The sequence below is a fragment of the Panulirus ornatus genome, chromosome 29, assembly GCF_036320965.1.
Source record: "Panulirus ornatus isolate Po-2019 chromosome 29, ASM3632096v1, whole genome shotgun sequence".
Taxonomy (NCBI): domain Eukaryota; kingdom Metazoa; phylum Arthropoda; class Malacostraca; order Decapoda; family Palinuridae; genus Panulirus; species Panulirus ornatus.
The window spans coordinates 813,877-835,366 of NC_092252.1; the positions used below are offsets into that span (position 1 = coordinate 813,877).

The window sequence follows — 21,490 nt, forward strand, 5'->3', positions numbered from 1 at the left end:
TATGTATGGATCATGATGAAGTGCCTGAGGATTGGCGGAATGCATGCTTAGTACCATCATGCAAAGGGAAAGGGATAAATGTGAGTGTTCAAATTACAGAGGCGTAAGTTTGTTGAGTATTCCTGGGAAATTATATGGGAGGGTATTGATTGAGAGGGTAGAGGCATGTACAGAGCATCAGATTGAGGAAGAGCAGTGTGGTTTCAGAAGTGGTAGAGGGTGTGTGGACCAGGTTTTTGCTTTGAAGAATGTGTGAGAAATCCTTAGAAAAACAGATGGATTCTTATGTAGCATTAATGGATCTGGAGAAGGCATATGATAAGGTGTATAGAAATCCTTTGAGGAAGGTTTTAAGAGTATATAGTGTGGGATGCAAGTTTCTAGTAGCAGTGAAAAGTTTTTACAAAGGGTTTAAGACATGTGTGAGTAGGAAGAGAGGAATGTGATTGGTTCCCAGTGAATCTCAGTTTGCAGCAGGGGTGCGTGATGTCACCATGGTTGTTTAATTTGTTTATGGGTAGAGTGGTTAGGGAGATGAATGCAAGAGTTTTGGAGAGAGGGGCAAATATGCAGGGTGTGGATGAGAGGGCTTTGGAGGTTAGTCAGTTGTTGTTTGCTGATGATAGAACGGTGGCTGATTCGGGCGAGAAACTGCAGAAGTTGGTGGCTGAGTTTGGTAAAGTGTGTGAAAGAAGAAAGTTGAGAGTAAATGTGAATAAGAGCAAGGTTATTAGGTTTAGTAGGGTTGAGGGACAAATTAATTGGGAGGTAAGTTTGAATGGAGAAAAATGGAGGAAGTGAAGTGCTATAGATATCTGGGAGTGGACTTAGCAGTGGATGGAACCATGGAAGTGGAAGTGAGCTACAGGGTGGGAGAGAGCCAAGGTTCTGGAAGCGTTGAAAAATGTGTGGAAGGTGAGAATGTTTTCTTGGAGAACAAAAATGGGTATGTTTGAAGGAATAGTGGTTCCAACAATGATATGTGGTTGCGAGGCACGGGCTATAGATTGGGTTGTGCAGAGGAGGGCGGATGTGTTGGAAATGAAATGTTTGAGGACAGTATGTGGTGTGAGGTGGTTTGATGGAGTAATAATTAAATGGTAAGAGAGATGTGTGGAAATAAAAAGAGTGTGGTTAAGAGAGCAGATGAGGGTGTGTTGAAATGGTTTGGACACATGGAGAGAATGAGTGAGGAAAGATTGACAAAGAGGATATATGTGTCAGAGGTGGAGGGAAGTAGAAGCGGGAGACCAAATTGGAGGTGAAAGGATGGAGTGAAAAAGATTTTGAGTGATCTGGGCCTGAACATACAGGAGGGTGAAAGGCATGCAAGGAATAGAGTGAATTGGAACGAAGTGATATACCGGGGTCGACGTGCTGTCAGTGGAATGAACCAGGGCATGTGAAGTGTCTGGGGTAAACCATGGAAAGTTTTGTGGGGCCTAGATGTGGAAAGGGAACTGTGGTTTCGGTGCATTACACATGACAGCTAGAGACTGAGTGTGAACAGATGTGGCCTTTTTTGTCTGTTCCTTGTGCTGCCTAGCTGGGGGGGGGGGATGCTATTTCATGTGTGGCGGGGTGGTGACGGAAATGGATGAAGGCAGCATGTATGAATATGTACATGTGTATATATGTATATGTCTGTGTATGTATATGTTGAAATGTATGTGTATGTATAAGTATGTATACTTTGAAATGTATAGTTATGTATATGTGTGTGTGTGTGTGGGCATTTATGTATATACATGTGTATGTGGGTGGGTAGGGCTATTCTTTCGTCTGTTTCCTTGCGCTACCTCGCTAAAGTTGGAGACACTGATTAAGTATAATAAATAATAATAATAATTTCTCCCCTATCCCTGGGGATAGGGGAGAAAGAATACTTCCCACGCATTCCTCACGTGTCGTAGAAGCCGACTAAAGGGGACGGGAACAGGGGGGTTAGAAACCCTCCCCTCCTTGTATTTTAATTTTCTAAAAGGGGAAACAGAAGAAGGAGTCACGCGGGGAGTGCTCATCCTCCTCGAAGGCTCAGATTGGGGTGTCTAAATATGTGTGGATGTAACCAAGATGAGAAAATAGGAGAGATAGGTAGTATGTTTGAGGAAAGGAACCTGGATGTTTTGGCTCCGAGTGAAACGAAGCTCAAGGGTAAAGGGGAAGAGTGGTTTGTTTGGGAATGTCTTGGGAGTAAAGTCAGGAGTTAGTGAGAGGACAAGAGCAAGGGAAGGAGTAGCACTACTCCTGAAACAGGAGTGGTGGGAGTATGTGACAGAGTGTAAGAAAGTAAACTCTAGATTGATATGGGTAAAACTGAAAGTTGATGGAGAGAGATGGGTGATTATTGGTGCATATGCACCTGGGCATGAGAAAAAAGATCATGAGAGGCAAGTGTTTTGGGAGCAGCTGAATGAGTGTGTTAGTGGTTTTGATGCATGAGACCGGGTTATAGTGATGGGTGATTTGAATGCAAATGTGAGTAATGTGGCAGTTGAGGGAATAATTGGTATACATGGGGTGTTCAGTGTTGTAAATGGAAATGGTGAGGAGCTTGTAGATTTATGTGCTGAAAAAGGACTGGTGATTGGGAATACCTGCTTTAAAAAGAGAGATATACATAAGTATACGTATGTAAGTAGGAGAGATGGCCAGAGAGCGTTATTGGATTACGTGTTAATTGATAGGCGCGCAAAAGAGAGACTTTTGGATGTTAATGTGTTGAGAGGTGCAACTGGAGGGATGTCTGATCATTATCTTGTGGAGGCAAAGGTGAAGATTTGTAGGGGTTTTCAGAAAAGAAGAGAGATGTTGGAGTGAAGAGAGTGGTGAGAGTAAGTGAGCTTGGGAAGGAGACTTGTGTGAGGAAGTACCAGGAGAGACTGAGTACAGAATGGAAAAAGGTGAGAACAAAGGAGGTAAGGGGAGTGGGGGAGGAATGGGATGCATTTAGGGAAACAGTGATGGCTTGTGCAAAAGATGCTTGTGGCATGAGAAGCGTGGGAGGTGGGCAAATTAGAAAGGGTAGTGAGTGGTGGGATGAAGAAGTAAGATTATTAGTGAAAGAGAAGAGTGAGGCATTTGGACGATTTTTGCAGAGAAGTAATGCAAGTGAGTGGGAGATGTATAAAAGAAAGAGGCAGGAGGTTAAGAGAAAGGTGCAAGAGGTGAAAAAGAGGGCAAATGAGAGTTGGGGTGAGAGAGTATCATTAAATTTTAGGGAGAGAAAAAGATGTTTTGGAAGGAGGTAAATAAAGTGCATAAGACAAGGGAACAAATGGGAACTTCAGTGAAGGGGGCTGATGGGGAGGTGATAACAAGTAGTGGTGATGTGAGAAGGAGGTGGAGGGAGTATTTTGAAGTTTTGTTGAATGTGTTTGATGATTGAGTGGCAGATATAGGGTGTTTTGGTCGAGGTGGTGTGCAAAGTGAGAGGGTTAGGGAAAATGATTTGGTAAACAGAGAAGAGGTAGTAAAAGCTTTGCAGAAGATGAAAGCCGGCAAGGCAGCGGGTTTGGATGGTATTGCAGTGGAATTTATAAAAAAAGGGGGTGACTTTGTTGACTAGTTGATAAGGTTATTTAATGTATGTATGATTCATGGTGAGGTGCCTGAGGATTGGCGGAATGCTTGTATAGTGCCATTGTACAAAGGCAAAGGGGACAAAGGTGAGTGCTCAAATTACAGAGGTATAAGTTTGTTGAGTATTCCTGGTAAATTATATGGGAGGGTATTGATTGAGAGGGTGAAGGCATATACAGAGCATCAGATTGGGGAAGAGCAGTGTGGTTTCAGAAGTGGTAGAGGATGTGTGGATCAGGTGTTTGCTTTGAAGAATGTATGTGAGAAATACTTAGAAAAGCAAATGGATTTGTATGTAGCATTTATGGATCTGGAGAAGGCATATGATAGAGTTGATAGAGATGCTCTGTGGAAGGTATTAAGTATATATGGTGTGGGAGGCAAGTTGTTAGAAGCAGTGAAAAGTTTTTATCGAGGATGTAAGGCATGTGTACGTGTAAGAAGAGAGGAAAGTGATTGGTTCTCAGTGAATGTAGGTTTGTGGCAGGGGTGTGTGATGTGTCCATGTTGTTTAATTTGTTTATGGATGGGGTTGTTAGGGAGGTGAATGCAAGAGTTTTGGAAAGAGGGGCAAGTATGCAGTTTGTTGTGGATGAGAGAGCTTGGGAAGTGAGGCAGTTGTTGTTTGCTGATGATGCAGCACTGGTGGCTGATTCATGTGAGAAACTGCAGAAGCTGGTGACTGAGTTTGGTAAAGTGTGTGAAAGAAGGAAGTTGAGAGTATATGTGAGTAAGAGTAAGGTTATTAGGTACAGTAGGGTTGTGGGTCAAGTCAATTGGGAGGTAAGTTTGAATGGAGAAAAACTGGAGGAAGTGAAGTGTTTTAGATATCTGGGAGTGGATTTGGCAGCAGATGGAACCATGGAAGCGGGAGTGAATCATAGGGTGGGGGAGGGGGCAAAAATTCTGGGAGCCTTGAAGAATGTGTGGAAATCGAGAACATTATCTCGGAAAGCAAAAATGGGTTTGTTTGAAGGAATAGTGGTTCCAACAATGTTGTATGGTTGCAAGGTGTGGGCTATGGATAGAGTTGTGCGCAGGAGGGTGGATGTGCTGGAAATGAGATGTTTGAGGACAATATGTGGTGTGAGATGGTTTGATCGAGTAAGTAATAATAGGGTAAGAGAGATGTGTGGTAATAAAAAGAGTGTGGTTGAGAGAGCAGAAGAGGGTGTTTTGAAATGGTTTGGTCACATGGAGAGAATGAGTGAGGAAAGATTGACCAAGAGGATATATGTCAGAGGTGGAGGGAACGAGAAGTGGGAGACCAAATTGGAGGTGGAAAGATGGAGTGAAAAAGATTTTGAGTGATCGGGGCCTGAACATGCAGGAGGGTGATAGGCGTGCAAGGAATAGAGTGAATTGGAACGATGTGGTATACCGGGGGTCAACGTGCTGTTAGTGGATTGAACCAGGGCATGTGAAGTGTCTGGGGCAAACCATGGAAAGTTCTGTGGGGCCTGGATGTGGAAAGGGAGCTGTGGTTTCAGTGCATTATTACATGACAGCTAGAGACTGAGTGTGAACGAATGGGGCCTTTGTTGTCTTTTCCTAGCGCTACCCCGCACACATGAGGGGGAGGGTGTTGTTATTCCATGTGTGGCGGGGTGGCGATGGGAATGAATAAAGGCAGACAGTATGAATTATGTACATGGGTATATATGTATATGTCTGTGTGGGTATATATATATATATATATATATATATATATATAAAGTGTGTGGAAGAAGAAAGTTAAGAGTAAATGTCAATAAGAGCAAGGTTATTAGGTACAGTAGGGTTGAGGGTCAAGTCAATTGGGAGGTGAGTTTGAATGGTGAGAGGCTGGAGGAAGTGAAGTGTTTTAGATATCTGGGAGTGGATCTGTCAGCGGATGGAACCATGGAAGCGGAAGTGGATCATAGGGTGGGGGAGGGGGCGAAAATTTTGGGAGCCTTGAAAAATGTGTGGAAGTCGAGAACATTATCCCGGAAAGCAAAAATGGGTATGTTTGAAGGAATAGTAGTTCCAACAATGTTGTATGGTTGCGAGGCGTGGGCTATGGATAGAGTTGTGCGTAGGAGGATGGATGTGCTGGAAATGAGATGTTTGAGGACAATGTGTGGTGTGAGGTGGTTTGATCGAGTAAGTAACGTAAGGGTAAGAGAGATGTGTGGAAATAAAAAGAGCGTGGTTGAGAGAGCAGAAGAGGGTGTTTTGAAATGGTTTGGGCACATGGAGAGAATGAGTGAGGAAAGATTGACCAAGAGGATATATGTGTCAGAGGTGGAGGGAAGTAGAAGCGGGAGACCAAATTGGAGGTGAAAGGATGGAGTGAAAAAGATTTTGAGTGATCTGGGCCTGAACATACAGGAGGGTGAAAGGCATGCAAGGAATAGAGTGAATTGGAACGAAGTGATATACCGGGGTCGACGTGCTGTCAGTGGAATGAACCAGGGCATGTGAAGTGTCTGGGGTAAACCATGGAAAGTTTGTGGGGCCTAGATGTGGAAAGGGAACTGTGGTTTCGGTGCATTACACATGACAGCTAGAGACTGAGTGTGAACAGATGTGGCCTTTTTTGTCTGTTCCTTGTGCTGCCTAGCTGGGGGGGGGGGATGCTATTTCATGTGTGGCGGGGGTGGTGACGGAAATGGATGAAGGCAGCATGTATGAATATGTACATGTGTATATATGTATATGTCTGTGTATGTATATGTTGAAATGTATGTGTATGTATAAGTATGTATACTTTGAAATGTATAGTTATGTATATGTGTGTGTGTGTGTGGGCATTTATGTATATACATGTGTATGTGGGTGGGTAGGGCTATTCTTTCGTCTGTTTCCTTGCGCTACCTCGCTAAAGTTGGAGACACTGATTAAGTATAATAAATAATAATAATAATTTCTCCCCTATCCCTGGGGATAGGGGAGAAAGAATACTTCCCACGCATTCCTCACGTGTCGTAGAAGCCGACTAAAGGGGACGGGAACAGGGGGGTTAGAAACCCTCCCCTCCTTGTATTTTAATTTTCTAAAAGGGGAAACAGAAGAAGGAGTCACGCGGGGAGTGCTCATCCTCCTCGAAGGCTCAGATTGGGGTGTCTAAATATGTGTGGATGTAACCAAGATGAGAAAATAGGAGAGATAGGTAGTATGTTTGAGGAAAGGAACCTGGATGTTTTGGCTCCGAGTGAAACGAAGCTCAAGGGTAAAGGGGAAGAGTGGTTTGTTTGGGAATGTCTTGGGAGTAAAGTCAGGAGTTAGTGAGAGGACAAGAGCAAGGGAAGGAGTAGCACTACTCCTGAAACAGGAGTGGTGGGAGTATGTGACAGAGTGTAAGAAAGTAAACTCTAGATTGATATGGGTAAAACTGAAAGTTGATGGAGAGAGATGGGTGATTATTGGTGCATATGCACCTGGGCATGAGAAAAAAGATCATGAGAGGCAAGTGTTTTGGGAGCAGCTGAATGAGTGTGTTAGTGGTTTTGATGCATGAGACCGGGTTATAGTGATGGGTGATTTGAATGCAAATGTGAGTAATGTGGCAGTTGAGGGAATAATTGGTATACATGGGGTGTTCAGTGTTGTAAATGGAAATGGTGAGGAGCTTGTAGATTTATGTGCTGAAAAAGGACTGGTGATTGGGAATACCTGCTTTAAAAAGAGAGATATACATAAGTATACGTATGTAAGTAGGAGAGATGGCCAGAGAGCGTTATTGGATTACGTGTTAATTGATAGGCGCGCAAAAGAGAGACTTTTGGATGTTAATGTGTTGAGAGGTGCAACTGGAGGGATGTCTGATCATTATCTTGTGGAGGCAAAGGTGAAGATTTGTAGGGGTTTTCAGAAAAGAAGAGAGATGTTGGAGTGAAGAGAGTGGTGAGAGTAAGTGAGCTTGGGAAGGAGACTTGTGTGAGGAAGTACCAGGAGAGACTGAGTACAGAATGGAAAAAGGTGAGAACAAAGGAGGTAAGGGGAGTGGGGGAGGAATGGGATGCATTTAGGGAAACAGTGATGGCTTGTGCAAAAGATGCTTGTGGCATGAGAAGCGTGGGAGGTGGGCAAATTAGAAAGGGTAGTGAGTGGTGGGATGAAGAAGTAAGATTATTAGTGAAAGAGAAGAGTGAGGCATTTGGACGATTTTTGCAGAGAAATAATGCAAGTGAGTGGGAGATGTATAAAAGAAAGAGGCAGGAGGTTAAGAGAAAGGTGCAAGAGGTGAAAAAGAGGGCAAATGAGAGTTGGGGTGAGAGAGTATCATTAAATTTTAGGGAGAGAAAAAGATGTTTTGGAAGGAGGTAAATAAAGTGCATAAGACAAGGGAACAAATGGGAACTTCAGTGAAGGGGGCTGATGGGGAGGTGATAACAAGTAGTGGTGATGTGAGAAGGAGGTGGAGGGAGTATTTTGAAGTTTTGTTGAATGTGTTTGATGATTGAGTGGCAGATATAGGGTGTTTTGGTCGAGGTGGTGTGCAAAGTGAGAGGGTTAGGGAAAATGATTTGGTAAACAGAGAAGAGGTAGTAAAAGCTTTGCAGAAGATGAAAGCCGGCAAGGCAGCGGGTTTGGATGGTATTGCAGTGGAATTTATAAAAAAAGGGGGTGACTTTGTTGACTAGTTGATAAGGTTATTTAATGTATGTATGATTCATGGTGAGGTGCCTGAGGATTGGCGGAATGCTTGTATAGTGCCATTGTACAAAGGCAAAGGGGACAAAGGTGAGTGCTCAAATTACAGAGGTATAAGTTTGTTGAGTATTCCTGGTAAATTATATGGGAGGGTATTGATTGAGAGGGTGAAGGCATATACAGAGCATCAGATTGGGGAAGAGCAGTGTGGTTTCAGAAGTGGTAGAGGATGTGTGGATCAGGTGTTTGCTTTGAAGAATGTATGTGAGAAATACTTAGAAAAGCAAATGGATTTGTATGTAGCATTTATGGATCTGGAGAAGGCATATGATAGAGTTGATAGAGATGCTCTGTGGAAGGTATTAAGTATATATGGTGTGGGAGGCAAGTTGTTAGAAGCAGTGAAAAGTTTTTATCGAGGATGTAAGGCATGTGTACGTGTAAGAAGAGAGGAAAGTGATTGGTTCTCAGTGAATGTAGGTTTGTGGCAGGGGTGTGTGATGTGTCCATGTTGTTTAATTTGTTTATGGATGGGGTTGTTAGGGAGGTGAATGCAAGAGTTTTGGAAAGAGGGGCAAGTATGCAGTTTGTTGTGGATGAGAGAGCTTGGGAAGTGAGGCAGTTGTTGTTTGCTGATGATGCAGCACTGGTGGCTGATTCATGTGAGAAACTGCAGAAGCTGGTGACTGAGTTTGGTAAAGTGTGTGAAAGAAGGAAGTTGAGAGTATATGTGAGTAAGAGTAAGGTTATTAGGTACAGTAGGGTTGTGGGTCAAGTCAATTGGGAGGTAAGTTTGAATGGAGAAAAACTGGAGGAAGTGAAGTGTTTTAGATATCTGGGAGTGGATTTGGCAGCAGATGGAACCATGGAAGCGGGAGTGAATCATAGGGTGGGGGAGGGGGCAAAAATTCTGGGAGCCTTGAAGAATGTGTGGAAATCGAGAACATTATCTCGGAAAGCAAAAATGGGTTTGTTTGAAGGAATAGTGGTTCCAACAATGTTGTATGGTTGCAAGGTGTGGGCTATGGATAGAGTTGTGCGCAGGAGGGTGGATGTGCTGGAAATGAGATGTTTGAGGACAATATGTGGTGTGAGATGGTTTGATCGAGTAAGTAATAATAGGGTAAGAGAGATGTGTGGTAATAAAAAGAGTGTGGTTGAGAGAGCAGAAGAGGGTGTTTTGAAATGGTTTGGTCACATGGAGAGAATGAGTGAGGAAAGATTGACCAAGAGGATATATGTCAGAGGTGGAGGGAACGAGAAGTGGGAGACCAAATTGGAGGTGGAAAGATGGAGTGAAAAAGATTTTGAGTGATCGGGGCCTGAACATGCAGGAGGGTGATAGGCGTGCAAGGAATAGAGTGAATTGGAACGATGTGGTATACCGGGGTCAACGTGCTGTTAGTGGATTGAACCAGGGCATGTGAAGTGTCTGGGGCAAACCATGGAAAGTTCTGTGGGGCCTGGATGTGGAAAGGGAGCTGTGGTTTCAGTGCATTATTACATGACAGCTAGAGACTGAGTGTGAACGAATGGGGCCTTTGTTGTCTTTTCCTAGCGCTACCCCGCACACATGAGGGGGAGGGTGTTGTTATTCCATGTGTGGCGGGGTGGCGATGGGAATGAATAAAGGCAGACAGTATGAATTATGTACATGGGTATATATGTATATGTCTGTGTGGGTATATATATATATATATATATATATATATATATATATATATATATATATATATATATATATATATATATATGTATGTATACATTGAGATGTATAGGTATGTATATTTGCGGGTGTGGACATGTATGTATATACATGTTTATGTGGGTGGTTTGGGCCATTCTTTCGTCTGTTTCCTTGCGCTACCTCGCAAACGCAGGAGACAGCGACAAAGCAAAATAAATAAATAAGAATAAAATAATAATAATAATAATAATAATAATAATAATAATAATGATAACAATACACCTATCTTTGTGCTAGGAGCAGTGTGAAAGTCCTTTCATATGAAGATGACTTCACAGTCACATCACTGCACCTTTACATCATCCAAGCAACACTACACAACTAGACATCTGAAAACAGATTATGTTCATCCCCACATAATCTAGGGTCAATCTCTTAACCTTTAATAGACACAAATCAAACTTACATCCTCCTATCACCCTGAATGGCCAATCACTCTTCTTAGTAAAATTCTATATATACTAGAAATCTATCCGTTCTACCTATCTACTTTTTTAGTGCCTGTTCCCTCTAGGAACTCCTGTCATAGGAATGGCTGTAGTAAAAGGCTCCACATATCCCTGTCCTTACCTTCCTCCCTGGCATGCACCGTTCCATGCATTCTTCCAGCATTTTTCTTCCTCCAGTATTCTTCCACTCTTATTTTGCCATGTCACAGGTGGTCTTCCTCTTACATTAACCCCTTTAATTGTACTATCACACACTCTCCTTGTAAATTTCCCATCTTGCATTCTTTCCACATGCCCAAAACACTTTACTGTATTATGTTTCACTCTACCACACCACAATTCATTCCCTTTGCATTTCCTGCCATACCAAATCTCATACACCCAATCATTTCTTTCTTCATTCCATCTTGTTATACCACATGCTCCTTGGAAGTAGCTCTTTTTCACAGTCTGGATTCTTGACCTCTGTGATTCATTCCATGTCCATGTTTCAGCTGCACAGGTCAGGGATAGGAGGACTTCATTGTTTTTTATCCTTTCTTCACTTCCATACTTACACCTTAATCCTTTATTATTCTGATAAGGGACTCAGTCCAGTGACTCTTCTACCCTTCTCTCTCCTTCCATATCACTAAACTTACCCAAAACAGCTCCAAAATACTTAAATTCTCTTGCCTCATCCAATGTTTCTCCCTCCATATTCAAAACACAGTTTAGTGCACTTTCTTCTTTCACTTTATATGGATTTACAAAATCTATAACTCCATTTTTTTTTCAAACGCCAATACTTAACTTCTACTTCTACTTCAATTTCCTGGGCTTACACACATCATAAAACACATTTACAACCTTTTGAAACTCCTCCTCATTCTCAGCAAACAACACAGTACCACCTACAAACAGGCTTGCCACTTGCCACCATACCTCACTGCCACACTCTTTCCTTATATTTGTTTTCATCTCTTTTATCACTCCATCCATATTTATGATAAGAAAGTACAGTGACATCACACATCCCTACCTTACATCATCATGTAAATTGAAACTTTTGCTCAACTCTTCATCCACCTGTACAGATGCATTTGCTCCTCTACAGAAGGCTTTCACACCATCCAACATTTGGCCCTAACCCAATTTATCCTGAACACATCCAATAAAGCATTCCACTTGACTGTCATAAGCTTTCTCCAGATCCATAAAAGCTGCATACAACTTCTTATCTTTCATTGATTACTTTTACACAGTCATCTTTACCACAAAATTCTGATCCAAACATCCCCTACCTTTCCTAAAATCCTCTTGCTCCTCACTTATGTTGTGTTCAGTCACTTTCATCACTCTAGCAATCAACATGACATTCACTTTCCACTCCACATACATCAACAGAAAGGCCACAAACAAACTAAACTGGAGCCAGATTTATGCATGCAAAAGAATTCCTTAGTATCCTGAACTCTACTTCACCTGCCTGGTCATCCATCCCTGCCAAAAGCAAATATAACAGAATCACAAACCATAGAACTCTACTTCACCTGCCTGGTCATCCATCCCTGCCAAAAGCAAATATAACAGAATCACAAACCATACAAAAAAAGCACTAAGTCTCTGGCTGCCTAACAACTACAATGACTCAACACCTGCATAATGAAATAAAAATACTTCCATTACAATCTCACCTCAATATATATTAGGACCCATTTGTTTGCAATGGCTTTAAATCCTTATCGTCCAAATCCCTCAACAGCCAACAATCAACTTCCAAGTAGATATAAAAAACTGAACCCTGCCTCAAAATGAACTGTTGGGCTTGCTGTTAGGTTGCCTGGTTGGAACCCAAATACTCACCCTTGTATTTGTAAAGTTATTGTAGCCACTGCTCTAATAATTTTCAACCAAAGTGCCACAGGGTTTCATGAGGGTTGACTTGGTGGAAGCAAAAAACAAACAAACAAAAAGAGTGAGGAGCCCCTTTGACTCAAAAGAGATTTATAATGGGAATCTGTTTTTGTTAGAACTGCATGACAAAATGCTAGAATTGTCGTAATAAAGATTTCAAGTATTTTGTGAAGTACAGTTGGGAAAAATTTGATTAAAAATGGATAGAATGGAGGAATACCAAGAACTAGCTGAGAAGGCATTTCAGATGCCAGTCTCCTCTTCCTCCTACCTTTGTGGGAAAGGCTTTTCAGCATTGTTATGAAATCCAAAAAGAAAAACTATCTTAATTTGGATTACACTTTCCAAAACCAAAGTTTTTTGTGATTTTTTCAAACATCCTCCACAGAAATGCTATTGAGTCATGGACTGAAATAAGCAATGCAATTCATTGCTGTGTCAACACTGTTGCAGTGTAAAATGGTTTTTATATAATGCTTCTTATAATCCATCTGCTTCTGATAAGAATGAGCAAAAAAGTGCTTTTGTTTTCCTAATCGAGGATTACTAAAATTATTTATCTGAGGGTTGATACAAGATGATGTCTAAGCCTAAGGAGGTATTGCAGTGTATTAAAAGGTTGAAAATCAAAGTAATACATTATGTAAGGTGGAAAAATCAAAAATTGTGAAAATCAGCACTTTTGTCATTTTCTCCTGCTTTCATTGACTTTCATCCTATGCATCACAGATTAATCTAGCCTAAAGCTGTGAAATTGTGAAATGAGTAATTATATTTTTGTTCATTACAACCCTCTTTATGGATGTATAACTTCTTTAATAGTACTGGATACAATTACTACCCAACAGATGATGATTCGTACTTCAACAACCCTGAGGTATTTGGTGAGTGTGATCCAGAAACAAAGGATATTGTTTACCAGCTATGGGAGGACTTCGCTCATGTTGCCACAAAACTCCTAGATCGTATAGAAGAAAATACTTCTTCACTCCCTATTGTTGCAGCTTCATGAACTCCAATGCTCTTTTCCTTGTTAAATATTTGTAAATACACAAACTAGGACTTTCTTCATTGTAAAAATTAATATGACTGTTCAGTGTAATGTACGCATATTGCTGTGATTGTATATAATAAATGCATTATTTATTTTCAACCATGAATAAGAGGAAAGTTAGATTTTGTACACTTAAAGCATCTTAACTCTGAGTAAAGAGTTTAGCTCTCATACTTTGTACTAATATGGCACAACAGTGCTCTTCATCTTGATGTCATCAGAAGGCACCATTTTTGTTTTATGTAGTGGATAATTATCACAGTATGATTAAGTGCTCCTTCCCTTAAAAGATTCTTTTACATGCTATATTAAACTCCATTCCCAATTCCCTGAGGTGGATCAGGTGCATACGAGCATATTTTTTGGATGGTATTAACTTTGCCAAACTAATGTATCCATCCCCAACCTCACAGCCTAGCAAAAGTGTCCCATTTCTTATAAGGGTACTAAATTTGATGCACTGAAGTGTACCTCAAGCACTGTTGTCCTTCTTTAACTTGAAGTACAGTATGAAGTAACACATTAGGCCAAACATTGTTCATATTATAATTTACTTTGTGATGAGGTCACTTATTGTTGTATGCCATGTATATATTTAGCATAGGCTTATGCAATATTATAAACTTAAACTTCCATGATCAACAGTAGTATTTTAGCAAAATATGTAATTGCACCAACTAACAGTTTTCAGTATGCTGTTTCTTGATAAGCAGATGCAATGTTTAAAAGACTCTATATAAGTTCTACAAGTTAGTTTGCCATTTAAATATGTGTAACTACCCTCCGAGTGAATAAACAAGAAGCACTGCATTTAAGGTATAATAAGAAAGAGGATGTCTCCAAAGTACTTGCATAAAGAAAAACCGAGGCAATAGCAGAAAAGAGAGAAAAAAAAACCAGCTATTTTTTTATTCCATCTTACCGTAGTCTTGGCCAAATAATCTTTGTAATCAAGGATTCTATCAGATAATCTAAGATTGTGAATTTGTGACAATATACAAGATCCACATGTGAAGGACAGTGCAAGAAAGTGCATGTATGAGATGAAAGCAAACATGGTGTAAGATTTAACTAGGTCTATGTCAGATTTTGTACAGGAAACGAAGTATCACTATACTTGGGTTTGATGGAATTTGAAAAGAGCATTTACTCCAGTTCATTCAAGGCTAAGTATTTTTTGGCACAAAGGTAAAACTGATTTTAGTTCCATAGTCGATAACTGCTTGCCATGTTAGCGAGGTAGCACCAGGAATAGTTGAAGAAATGCCACATCCACTTGCATCCATTCTCCAGTTGTCGTGTGTAATTCACCAACGTAAAACTGATATGCATAAGATTCCTAATTTCGAAAACTTATCTGTTGAATTATTTCATTCCAGGCTGAAGAGGATGTACATAGCTAAAATGTATACTTACATGTAAGATGGTCATGCACTATGACATACTAAACAAAAAAATGAAATACATACATTACAAAATGTTAACACAGACAGTGCTCCTATCCATAATCCAGTTTTAGTGTGTATGGTATGGACAACATTCTCACCAATGGTCTTAGTTAATCAACTGGACAAGAATATAAATACTTTGTTGTTGACTAAATGAAGCAAGCATAATATTGACAAATGTACACATATTGAGTTGGTTGTGTAGCTTATTTAACCAAGCCTGGACCAAATTCATCAGGGCCTACTATAGTTGCTGTCAAACGTTTTACTATAAAGGCATGCATAAAGGAAAAAAATAAAAAACTAATCACTTATATGGCAAACTGGTTGCTCCAAAAATAAATTACCAAACCAAGGAATAGAGTGAACTGGAACAATGTGATATACTGGGGTTGACATCCTGTCAATGGACTGAACCAGGACATGTGAAACTTCTGTGGTAAACCTGTGGGCCTGTATGTGGAAAGGTAGCTGTGGTTTTGGTGCATTTTACACATGACAGCTAGAGACCGAGTGTGAATGAATGTGGCCTTTTTTGTTTGTTTTCCTAGCGCTATCTTGCTGAAGTAGGGCATAGCAATGCTGTTTCCTGTGGGGTAGGGTAATGCTAGGAATGGATGAAGACAAGCAAGTATGACTATGTATATGTATATATGTATGTATATTTATATATGTATGTAAACCTGTATATGTAGCACTAGGAAAAGACAACAAAGGCCACATTCATTCACACAGTCTCTAGCTGTCATGTATAATGCACCGAAACCACAGCTCCCTTTCCACATCCAGGCCCCACAGAACTTTCCATGGTTTACCCCAGACGCTTCACATGCCCTGGTTCAAAACACTGACAGCACGTCGACGCCGGTATACCACATCGTTCCAATGCACTCTATTCCTTGCACACCTTTCACCCTCCTGCATGTTCAGGCCCCAATCACTCAGAATCTTTTTCACTCCATCTTTCCACCTCCAATTTGGTCTCCCACTTCTCCTTGTTCCCTCCACCTCTGACACATATATCCTCTTTGTCAATCTTTCTTCACTCATTCTCTCCATGTGACCAAATCATTTCAAAACACCCTCTTCAGTTCTATCAACCACACTCTTTTTATTACTGCACATCTCTCTTACCCTTTCATTACTGCACCACATTGTCCTCAAACATCTCATTTCTAGCACATCCACCCTCCTCCGCACAACTCTATCTACAGCCCACGCCTCACAACCATATACCATTGTTGGAACCACTATTCCTCGACTTCCTCACATTTTTCAACACTCCCAGAACTTTTGCCCCCTCCCCCACCCTATGATTCACTTCTGCTTCCATTGTTCCATCTGCTGCCATATCCACTCCCAGATAGCTAAACCACTTCACTTCCTCCAGTTTTTCTCCATTCAAACTTACCTCCCAACTGACTCGTCCCTCAAACCTACCCGCTCCCTTCCTTTTAGTTGCCTTCTAAGACACGCAGGGAATATGTGGGAAGTATTCTTTCTCCCCTATCCCCAGGGATATACATATATATTTTTTTTTCATACTATTACACACACACTTATCAAGTTAAAGAAATGAGGCAATGTGACAAGTATTAGAGCACATAAAGGAAAAATTCATACAATATATAATTAATTCTCAAAATCTGTATCTAAAGTTATGTGGTTGCTGCTTTGATGGCTTCGCTGAAGGAGGACCATATTTCAAGGCAAGGATATATAATGGAGCTGGACGTTGGTGGTGATTTAGTAAGGCCAGAAATCTCTGCACTGCTGCTGGTGTTAATCGGACTCCAACATGCTGTGCAAATATTATGGTTTCATCTGCTCCATTTAGGTCTCCTGTATCACCTATTTTGGAATAAAGATTATTGTAATTTAAGTTGTTGCCATTCTAAGCTTTCATAGTGACTGCTAAAGGATGATTTATTTCTTTTACGTTTACAAAATTATATCATCTTTTCAAGGATTGTTAACTATACATATTAACATTCAGGTTTCTTAAAACCTGTAAATCATATAAATGATTAAATTCTAATCGACTTTCAAATTTTTTTACTATGGCTAAAGGTATTCATTCAGACCAAAGGTGAGGCCTTGAAGTTACAAACATTGTTAAAGAGACACAGGTTGTGCCTCTTTAACCCAACAACCTTGGGACCTAGCTAATGCAGGACCAAGAAAACACAGAAAAACAGAAATTGACCCCAAAGTCACACACAGTTGATGATCCGATCTCATAGTGCTAACATAAAGTTTTTACAGAAGTTCCTTTATTTAATTTTTTCAGTAACTTCACCTTTTCAAGCAGAGAGCAATTTATGGTTATGCTTATTAGCATTAGCACCATCTTCTGCACCTCTTGCTCTCTTGGATGACATCCTGAAGGGCTAAATACAGCTGAATATAAAAAATTAACAGGACAGGTAATTAGCTTAGCTGCAGTGTAAACAGATTTTCGTGCCTTAGTGCTGGTAAGAGTGCCACCTTGGTGGCAGATTCAAAACATGCTGGACCACAAAGTGCCGAATTAGAGAGGTACAATATTATTTCTATATTTATTATACTTGGTCGCTGTCACCTGCATTAGCGAGGTAGCACAAGGAAACAGACGAATGGCCCAACCCACCTTATACACATGTATATACATAAATGCCCATACATGCACATATACATACCTATACATTTCAACATATACATACATACACATACACAGACATATACATATATACACATGTACATACCCATACTTGCTGCCTTCATCCATTTCCATCGCCACCCTGCCACACATGAAATGGCACCCCCCTCCCTCTGTATGTGTGTGAGGTAGTGCTACGGAAAGACAACAAAGGCCACATTCACTCAGTCTCTAGCTGTCATGTGTAATGCACCGAAACCACAGCTCCCTTTCCACATCCAGGTCCCACAGACCTTTTCATGGTTTACCACAGATGCTTCATATGCCCTGGTTCAATCCAATGACAGCACATCAACCCCAGTATACAACATCGTTCCAATTCACTCTATTCCTTGCATGCCTTTCACCCTCCTGTGTGTTCAGGCCCTGAGTGCTCAAAATCCCACCTCCAATTTGGTCTCCGACTTCTCCTTCTTCCCTCCACCTCTGGGACATATATATCCTCCATGTCAATCTTTCCTCACTCAAACTCGCCATATATCAAAACCATTTCAACACCACCTCTTCTGCTCTCTGAACTATACTCTTTTTATTTCCACATATCTCTCTTACCCTTATACATTACTTACTCGATCAAACCACCTATATATAGTCTTTTTTTTCTTTTGCAAAGCAGGAATAGGAGAATCTTTTTCTATGCTTTTTTTCTAGTTTCTGATGAATATATTTCATGAACAAAATTATCAGAGATAAAGCCATGACTAAAGACAAAGTGGGAAGAAAGAAAAGCAGATATGTAGGCACTGACACTGGTTCAAAACCTTAGAACAAGTAACTCTGCTTCCAATGTAGACTATAAAGTATTAAAAATAGAGAGGTAGACAGAGCTACAAAGATTTATAAACACATGGAATTATAAACTTATGAACATGAACTCTAGTTGGAATGTTTTATCAAGTATAAGTCAAATACCTTTCAACTTATGAATTCTCTGAATACTTCCTACATATCAAGAGCTTTATATCTTTCATAGGTTTTGGAATTCAAACCTATCACTTAAAAAAACAGCATCCTTTTTGTCATCTCAAAATTTCATCACCGAGACCCATGGTAAGAAATTTTTGTGGCGAATGCAAGGCTTTGATGTAAAATGAGAGACTGCCTTTATGGACATTCTGTTGCCTTGTGATAATATAACAACAATAGCAACAAGAATCAAGCAAAGCCAACTATCAGCCTATGGTCGTTTGTTACATTATCTATTCATCACAAAGCTGCAACGAAGTTTGAGGATGAATTTGCACAATTAGTGGCAGTGGAAAACTTAGTCCCAGAACAAGTGTATGAAGCTGACGAATCTGCCCTGTACTGATGTTGTAAGCCACAAAAACCCTTGTCAAAGATATTGCAGTCTCCATTTGGGGTTACTTCTGATATAATCTGATGTAATGGGGAAGCAATGCTGTTTCCTGTGGGGCAGGGTAGCGCCAGGAATAGATGAAGGCAAGCAACTATGAAGATGTACATGTGTATATATGCACGTGTATATGTTATGTATATGTATATGTCTGTGTATGGGCATTTATGCATATATATGTGTGTAGTGGATGGGCCATTCTCCGTCCATTTCCTGGCACTACCTTGCTGATGCAGGAAACAGTGATTAAGTATAATTTAATGTAATTTTTTTTCATACATATTTGCCATTTCCCACATTAGCAAGGTAGCATTAAGAAGAGAGGACTGAGCCTTAGAAGGAATATCCTCACTTGGCCCCTTCTCTGTTCCTCCTTTTGGAAAATTAAAAACGAGAGGGGAGGATTTCCAGCTCCCAGCTCCCTCCTCTTTTAGTTGCCTTTTACGACATGCAGGGAATACATGGGAAGTATTCTTTCTCCCCAATTCCCAGGGATAATATAAAGTAATATAAAGTCAATTGGGAGGTAAGTTTGAATGGAGAAAAACTGGAGGAAGTAAAGTGTTTTAGATATCTGGGAGTGGATCTGGCAGCGGATGGAACCATGGAAGCGGAAGTGGATCATAGGGTGGCGGAGGGGGCGAAAATCCTGGGAGCCTTGAAGAATGTGTGGAAGTCGAGAACATTATCTCGGAAAGCAAAAATGGGTATGTTTGAAGGAATAGTGGTTCCAACAATGTTGTATGGTTGCGAGGCGTGGGCTATGGATAGAGTTGTGCGCAGGAGGATGGATGTGCTGGAAATGAGATGTTTGAGGACAATGTGTGGTGTGAGGAGGTTTGATCGAGTAAGTAACGTAAGGGTAAGAGAGATGTGTGGAAATAAAAAGCGTGGTTGAGAGAGCAGAAGAGGGTGTTTTGAAATGGTTTGGGGACATGGAGAGAATGAGTGAGGAAAGATTGACCAAGAGGATATATGTGTCAGAGGTGGAGGGAACGAGGAGAAGTGGGAGACCAAATTGGAGGTGGAAAGATGGAGTGAAAAAGATTTTGTGTGATTGGGGCCTGAACATGCAGGAGGGTGAAAGGAGGGCAAGGAATAGAGTGAATTGGATCAATGTGGTATACCGGGGTTGACGTGCTGTCAGTGGATTGAATCAGGGCATGTGAAGCGTCTGGGGTAAACCATGGAAAGCTGTGTAGGTATGTATATTTGCGTGTGTGGACGTATGTATATACATGTGTATGGGGGTGGGTTGGGCCATTTCTTTCGTCTGTTTCCTTGCGCTACCTCGCAAACGCGGGAGACAGCGGCAAAAAAAAAAAAAAAAAAAAAAAATATACAAGTGAAAAACCTTGTTATTTCCTGTTTCGAGCTTTGGTCTACCTTTGATAACAGCAATATGTATGTGGAATAAGCCTGGCAAGACTAGGTGTCAAGCACATATTTACATAGGGTGTTCCCTTAGGGGTCAATTTCTGTTTTCCAGCATTTTCTGTGATCCGGTAATGGTCAGCTCCCAATGTTACCAGATTAAAGAGGTTCAACCTGTAATGATATAAAAAAAAAAATTACAGCGTGGTCCTTGTGTTGCTGTTATGTCAAATAACCTTGGAATTACACATATCTACAGAAAATCTTTTGTTACTATCAAATTTCTATGGGGTTACCATAGTTGATTTTACATAAGATTTTATTCTTACACATAACCATGCAAAAAGATACTTGCACTCTCTTAATGTGCACATGCTGATGATTTTTATCAATGTAGAGTAAAAATAAGTTAACATTCTAGGAATAATAACAGAACAAAATTATGAAAATAAATAAAAACTTACACTGTAGTTGCAGAAGAGAACTGGTAACAGCAACATAATGTTCACTGAGTTGGTAATGGAGAAGCAGCTGTAAAATCTGATACAGGAGCTCAGCATTACCATCCCAAACAGCCCTTTCCACCATACTTTTAAGCTTAAGCTTTAACTTTCCAATGAGGGAAGGATGCCTCTTGAGCAACTGTTTAGCCACCTGAAATAAGGCCTTTCACTGAGAATGAAATTTTGTAAATAATTTAGCAATATCATCTCCGGGGTTTAATATATAAGTTTAATATATAAGAATTATTGCAAAAAAAAATCATAAATAAGCACATAGTTTGAATAAGTGCACAATAAAATGTCCAACTGAATAGAAGGGAGTAACAGGAAGGAAAAAAAGAGCACTGGGTCTGAATGACAGTGGTGAGATATTGTATGTGATGTGTAATTACTTTTTTTCAGTTCAGGAAGAGAGTTCTAAACTCTTGTGGCCCCAAATCTTGAACTTTCCATGACATGAAGTGGCCTTTTAAACATGTATACTGCCAGCATTTACAACCATCCACAGATCTGACACTAAAACAATATTTCTTTCATTTCTTTCCAGCAATCTTGCCAAGCTTTTTAGCAAGACCTATAGTTGATTTGACGTTGTATCTCATGAAGATCTATTCACTGTTATCATCCAATGAATTTAGAAACCTGAATGCTGCAATTAGGTTACATCTCCCATTGTGGCCCAGCTCTCTTAATTCAGGTACTCTAATACCCTGTTTAATACTCCAGATATACTCCTAGAAAACGCAGCATTAAGCGAAACAGCTC

General features: G+C 40.4%; 2 protein-coding genes and 1 long non-coding RNA gene across 9 annotated transcripts in view; 1 reads left to right on the plus strand and 2 right to left on the minus strand.

The window, feature by feature from the left end:
* The window catches only part of LOC139757993 (armadillo repeat-containing protein 2), a 128,211-nt gene extending 114,059 nt beyond the window's left edge, over positions 1-14,152 (plus strand). For all 7 annotated transcript variants that reach the window (XM_071678935.1, XM_071678937.1, XM_071678940.1 and 4 more), the window contains one exon: positions 13,140-14,152. In XM_071678935.1, coding sequence (XP_071535036.1) covers positions 13,140-13,303 — 164 coding nt within the window. In that variant the 3' untranslated portion in view covers positions 13,304-14,152. The remainder of the gene's footprint in view (positions 1-13,139) is intronic.
* Positions 14,153-14,239: 87 nt separating this feature from the next.
* LOC139757994 (uncharacterized) overlaps positions 14,240-21,490 on the minus strand; it is a 69,082-nt gene continuing 61,831 nt past the window's right edge. Inside the window, exon 7 of the mRNA XM_071678946.1 lies at positions 14,240-16,644. Within this exon, the coding sequence (XP_071535047.1) occupies positions 16,433-16,644 (212 nt within the window). The 3' untranslated portion in view covers positions 14,240-16,432. The remainder of the gene's footprint in view (positions 16,645-21,490) is intronic.
* On the minus strand, positions 16,702-20,823 carry LOC139757995 (uncharacterized). The gene is made up of 2 exons (XR_011714748.1): positions 20,687-20,823; positions 16,702-20,396 (listed from the first exon to the last, which is right to left on the minus strand). It is a non-coding gene; the product is annotated as an uncharacterized lncRNA (long non-coding RNA).